The sequence below is a fragment of the Marmota marmota genome, unplaced genomic scaffold, assembly GCF_001458135.2.
Source record: "Marmota marmota marmota unplaced genomic scaffold, marMar, whole genome shotgun sequence".
Lineage (NCBI taxonomy): Eukaryota > Metazoa > Chordata > Mammalia > Rodentia > Sciuridae > Marmota > Marmota marmota.
In genome coordinates this window covers 62,413,235-62,419,010 of record NW_025999968.1, presented here as the reverse complement: position 1 = coordinate 62,419,010, position 5,776 = coordinate 62,413,235, and the positions used below count along the sequence as shown (strand labels likewise).

The window sequence follows — 5,776 nt, the reverse complement described above, 5'->3', positions numbered from 1 at the left end:
CTCAAGTGACCAGGGGGCGGGGCGAACGAGGGGGGCGGAGCCAGCGCTCTGCGGGAGCCCAGGGGCCCTCACTGCGCCGGCGCGGGACCGCCCACTCGCCCGTTGCCAATGTGCTCGCAGCATCCGCCCCTGACGACGCAAGCTCCGCCCCCTAGAGACGCGCCGCCACGGAGCCGTCATCGCCGGCCGCGAGGAGCTGGGGGCGAGGGACTAGGAGCGACCCCAGGAAGGGTGAGGGGTGAGGGGCGACGGCCGGGACCTGGTCCGCGCCACGCGGCCGCCATGAAACTGACACGGAAGATGGTCCTGTCCCGGGCCAAGGCCTCGGAGCTGCACAGCGTGCGGAAGCTCAACTGCTGGTGAGGCTGGGGCCACAGGCGCTGCCCGCGTGCGGCGTGTCCACCGGGGCGCGGGGCGGGAAGTCTGGCCATCAGCGACATCCTCCCGGGGTATCCGCCGCGGCTTGCCTGGCCGTGGCTGCGCAAGCCCTGGTGATCAGGGGCAAAGGTCACTCCAGAGCTTTCACCCGCCCCCCACCCCTGTACCCCCTGGAGCAGGTCTGCATCGCCCCCCAGTCTCCACACGCTGCCCTAGCCTGACACAGCCCAAATTGCCCTTTGGACTAGCTGAGTAACTTTCAGGTGGCTTTAGGGCACATGGCCTCTCTGTAGATGTGTTGATATTGGAAGGTGCCACCAGTCATTGAGTACCAGGTCTGCTGATGAGGTGGAAGGCCAAGATGATTGCTACCTTTTCTAGAGGGAGGGAGAGAACTGAGCTTATAAAGTCACTGAGCTCCTTGGTTACTAGATACTGGGGGAATGCTGTGCCCAAGCGACCCTCTCTGGGGGTGGCAGCAAGGGGGGGACACAGATGCGATGGGGTTCATGTGGACTTAAAGGCAGGCAGCTGAGTCTGGCTTGGCCAAGGAAGACCAGAGCTTCCAGAGCAGGAGCCTGCACTTGGGTCCTGAGAGAACTACAGGTGTTCCCGGGGACTCAGGAGGCTCCTCCACCCAATGCAGCCGGGAGGGGCCTAGACCCTTGCTCCTGGTGGTGTCAGCAAACCAACCCGAGTGGTTCAGCTCTGCTGTGTTAATTAAAGTCTTGCTCTCTGCCGGGCACATCTGGTGCTTTGGCCACAGTTTCCCTTCTGCCCTTGGCTCTCAGCAGTGCCTTTCTTTGTTTGGCACGTGGTGGTCAATGCTTTCTCTGTGCAGGAGAAACAACAGTCCCATTGCAGGCCTTTGACGCTGGCTTCATAAGTTGCATGTTTAGCCTTTAGATGTGGCCTTTCATGAAGATTCCCTTGTGTACACCAGTGAGGGACATTAACCTTCTGCTGTTCAGCCACTGAGAACACTGAGTAAATCTTTTTGTGTCTTATAATGGGTGCAACTCCTACTGCTCCTTAATCTGAAAAACATTCCCTAGCACCAACCTCATCGTTTTGACACATTTTCCAGTTATCTAGGTAAACTTTCTTTTTTACTGTGCCATCAAAATTATAGAATCTTAAGGCTAGTGGTCATCAATTTTTGGATTTTTTAAAAATATGTAGATTATTTTAGCTGTAGCAACCCATGAATAGGCTATGAAGGTTCCTGGTACTGACTGTTCACCTCTAAGGAGCAGAATACAGATTTTATTTTATTTATTTTTTTAGTTGTCAATGGACCTTTATTTTTTACATGAGGTGCTGAGAGTTGAACCCAGGGCCTCACACATGCTAGGCAAGCATTATACCACGGAGCCATAACCCCAGCCTGAAATTCTTGTTTTTTATATTCTTTTTATATTCAACTCCAATAAGATTAAAGCATGTCTTTTCTTTCCCCAGGGGCAGCCGTCTCACTGATGTGAGTATTGCCTTGATCGTCTCCAAATGGTCCCCTCCCAAGAGCTGTAAAGAGAATTGTTAAAGCAGCAGAGCTAAGGCTGTCCTTCCGTGCCATCCCTTGCTGGTCCTATCAGAGGAGCAGTCACAGCGTAATTTGGGAAGCGGTCCTGGAAGGACTGGTTTTCCTCTGAGGAGACGTATGGTCATCAGGGGCTCTATGCATGGCTTCCTCTTGGTCAGTGCCGGCTTCAGGCCCCGAGCCAACTCCACAGCAGGCCGAGAGCAGCCAGGGGTGGGGAGCTGGAGCCTGTGGGTCTATGAAGACCTGAACGTGGCAACTGGCATACAGCCCTGCAGCAGCTGCCCAGTTCCCTGGGATGGATGGTGCTGCTATGGTCTGAGACCCAGATTCAAGGCTGGCTCTGGGGACAGGAGGGGCTCGTTTCCTTTCTTTTACCTCAGGGACAGTCAGTAGAAAGGTCCTCAGACCCAGTAGAAGGTATCTTGAGGTCCCCTGACCTGATGACCTTTGAGGCATGTAAATGAGTAGTGTTCTGTCTCTACAGCCAATAGCATTTGATGTCAGTGACATTGTTCTAAAATGCCACAGCACAAGTTTCCCCTTTAGTGAGGGAAGATCTGGGCAGCACAGGACAGCATGACACTGAGCCCAGAATGCCCCATAAAGTCCTTTTGAGAGCTTGGCTGGGCCAGGTCATGGACCCTGGGTTCCACAGTGCAGTAGACCAAGGCTCTGACAGATTTCTCCACTGGCCTGGAAGAAGTGACATCAGGCACCAGTGCCAAGTGATATTTGCCAGCCGTGTTCATTTCCTCCCTAGATTTCCATATGCCGGGAGATGCCCAGCCTGGAGGTGATCACACTCAGGTACCTGGCCCTGTGTTGCTCTAGTCCCTGAGGTGTGGAAGCTGGGGATGGCTTCATGTGCCTCCTGTGGGACCAAGTGATGAGGGACAACCTGGAAACTCAGCACAGTCTGGGAGGGTGGCTTCTGGAGGGGAGGGTGCCAGATTCCCCGTGCACCCCCAGCGCCTCCTGATAATGAGCCCTGGCCTGCCCTCACCATGGCCAGGTCAACCCCCAGGGACCTAGTGTCCCAATTTTTCTGCCTTCCTGGTTGAATCACCTCCAGGAGCTCACCAGTTTCCCTGCATCCCAGGGCCTCTCCCTGGCGAGAGTTCCCTCTTCCCAGGCACTGGATTCCAGCCGACTAAGGAAACCTTGACTATCACAACCTTGAAGCCAAATGTCGTTGCTGGCATTTCAGGCAGTCGGGGAGTGCTTGAGGGGAAGAGCAGAGCTCCCCGTGGCCCCTGACTCCCTCCTGCCCACTCGGATACTTTAGAGGGGCTGCCTGCAGACACTGGGTGTGTTCTGTGGTTGGCGTGTTGCCACTGCCCTTTCCTGGGGTGTGCCCCACACAGGGCAGCCCCCAGGAAGGAGTGCTGCAGGTAGGACTGGCACATCAGGCTGGGCCCCTGCTCAGGATGCAGGAGGATGCGCGGCCACCCTTAGCTGAGCACCTGGGCGCGAAGGCACTGTTAATTGTAGAGGTGGGGTGGACACCTTCAGGGGTCTGCTCTGTTTTCTGCTTCTCTAATGTGTTCATTCCAGAGGGAATGGACATCACTCCCACGCCTTTGTTCCCCTTAATCCGGGGGTTCGTTGCTGAGCTTTGGGTGGCTCAGAGCCCATGTGTAGGTTTTGCCAGGCACTCTGGCCACTGCTGGCTTTGGGGCTAAATGATGGATCCCTCGGGGGACTTAGTGTCCTCACCTACAGAGGAAGGCGAAGCACCTCCCCTCCCACAGGAGTGCAGAGGAGGGGCGGCAGGAGCAGTTCCTGCGTGGCCAGCCACCACTGTGCCTCCACGAAGGGGCCTTGTACCTAAAGCTTTCTCCCCTGCTGGGGTCTTCACTGACCTTGACTCCAGGGGTAAGGTAGGTGGGTGGCTGCAGCCCCAGGAGGTGCTCATGAACGAGGTGGGACCCATGGCCACAGAGGTCCCTACCTGCCTGGAAGCCAGCCCACTCAGGGCACTGCCTGTCCTGGTCCTCAGCGTCAACAGCGTCTCCACCCTGGAGCCTGTGAGCCGCTGCCGGCGCCTGAGCGAGCTGTACGTGAGGCGGAACCGTATCCCCAGCCTGGACGAGCTCTTCTACCTGAAGGACCTGCCGCACCTCAGGGTGCTGTGGCTGGCCGAGAACCCGTGCTGCGGCTCCAGCCCCCACCTCTACCGTATGACCGTGCTGCGCAACCTTCCTGGCCTGCAGAAGCTGGACAACCAAGGTGAGTGTCCCTGCCCTGTGGCCGCCACATAGCATGTGGAAGCAGACCCTGGTGGGAGGTCTGCCTGCCTCCTTCTCTCTTCTGTAATCCCCGGTACTCTGGTCTCCTCTGTCACACGGCAGCTCTGACACTGCTTGTCCCCTCTCAGGTGTCAGTGTCACCTGACTGGATGCAGTACAGGTGCCCATCTGAGAACTGGGGTGCGTTACCACTGAGCCGCACCACTGCCCATTTTTATTTGTTATTTTGGGGCAGTTTTGCTAAGTTGCCCGGGCTGGCCTTGAACTTCTGATCGTCCTGCCTCAGTCTCCCAGGTAGCTGGGGTCACAGGTGTTGCACACTGTGCCCAGCCCAGTCTGTTCTTTCTTAAGGCCTGCCTTTTGGGCTGGGGGCCAGCTCTGACAAAGCCCCTGCTCAGCACACGCAAAGCTCCCAGCACCACACATGCAAAAAGAATGAAAGAAAAACTGTTGTCTTGATAGGGGTTTCTGCTCCCAGCAGATGCTGGAATTGACCCAAGCAGTCCCTGGCCACTGACTGAGGTGCGGAGGGCAAGACTGACCGTCAGTGGACAGAGCCTGCCTACATCAGAAGCAGGCTGTGCTGGAGGCCCCAGTGGGCCCAGGGCCTGCAGTGTGTGTGACTGGGGAGGGGGCTGTCGGATGCCCTTGCTTCCCTGTCCTTCATCCCGCAGCGGTGACTGAAGAAGAGCTGGCCCGGGCGCTGACGGAGGGAGACGAGATCACCGCTGCCCCAGAGAGAGAGGGCATGGGCAATGGCCACCCGGAGCCACCCTGCACGCTGAGCTCCATCAGCTCCAGCCAGGAGACCAGTCAGGACCCGCTGAGCTACGTCGAGGAGGCAGAGTGAGGCTGGAGGGGAGTGGGCCTCCTCCCGGGTCCTCGGGAGTCCCAGGGGCTTGCTGTGTTCCTGTCTGGAAAGTGAGGGGGGGGTTTCTGGGTGGCTTCTCTTTTCTCTGGAGTGACTCCCAGTACTTCCAGTGCTGACTCATAGAACTCACACATTCCAGGGAGCAGGAGGCCACTGTTCCTGGGAGGCCTGCTGGCCTACGGCTCTCCTGACCTACGGCACTTAGTGGCTCCGGGGGGCAGCCTGCTGCTCTTGTGGTCCTATGAGAGCGGCCCAGGCGGAGCTCCACTCAGCAGGCCAGGCCCCTGCCCCCACTGTGTGAGTGCGTTTGGAATGAGCTCTGTGGTGGACGGCTGCAGGCCAGCACTGGTGCCTTGACCCCTGGTCAGGGTCATAGTGGGCTGGGGTTCTCGGCCCTAGGCCCTGGCAGTTTGGAGACCAGGTGCAGTAATGAGGCTGCCTCAGAGCCACCTCAGGAGCTGCACAGGAGCCACCTGGAAAGTCCCCGGACTGGGGTTGGCCTTCCTTCCACTTCCTGCAATGACGGAGGGACTCCCACTCCTGTGTTCAGTCTCTTGGACTGTTTGCCAAGGTGACAGATGCCACCCCCTCAGGCCCTCCCCTCCCCTCTCACCAGCAGCAGCCAGGGCCACCTCAGCCTGAAGCCCTCTGCCAAGGACCAGTTTCCATCCTTCTCACAGAGGGACATTTCAAGCAGCCACAAGAACAGGGTGAGTGATACAGGCCACCCTGGCC

At 57.9% G+C, this 5,776-nt stretch overlaps 1 protein-coding gene across 4 annotated transcripts in view; it reads left to right on the top strand.

The window, feature by feature from the left end:
• Window positions 1–111: 111 nt before the first annotated feature.
• Window positions 112–5,776, top strand: part of Cfap410 (cilia and flagella associated protein 410) — a 10,073-nt gene continuing 4,408 nt past the window's right edge. Inside the window, exons 1-6 of one of the 4 annotated variants that reach the window (XM_048803774.1) lie at window positions 112–359; window positions 1,840–1,858; window positions 2,682–2,728; window positions 3,921–4,150; window positions 4,845–5,016; window positions 5,661–5,751. In XM_048803774.1, coding sequence (XP_048659731.1) covers window positions 283–359; window positions 1,840–1,858; window positions 2,682–2,728; window positions 3,921–4,150; window positions 4,845–5,016; window positions 5,661–5,751 — 636 coding nt within the window. In that variant the 5' untranslated portion in view covers window positions 112–282. Of the gene's footprint in view, window positions 360–1,839; window positions 1,859–2,681; window positions 2,729–3,920; window positions 4,151–4,844; window positions 5,017–5,657; window positions 5,752–5,776 lie in introns of all 4 variants that reach the window. The other 3 variants (XM_048803773.1, XM_015478844.2, XM_015478843.2) reach the window with 3 other exon arrangements.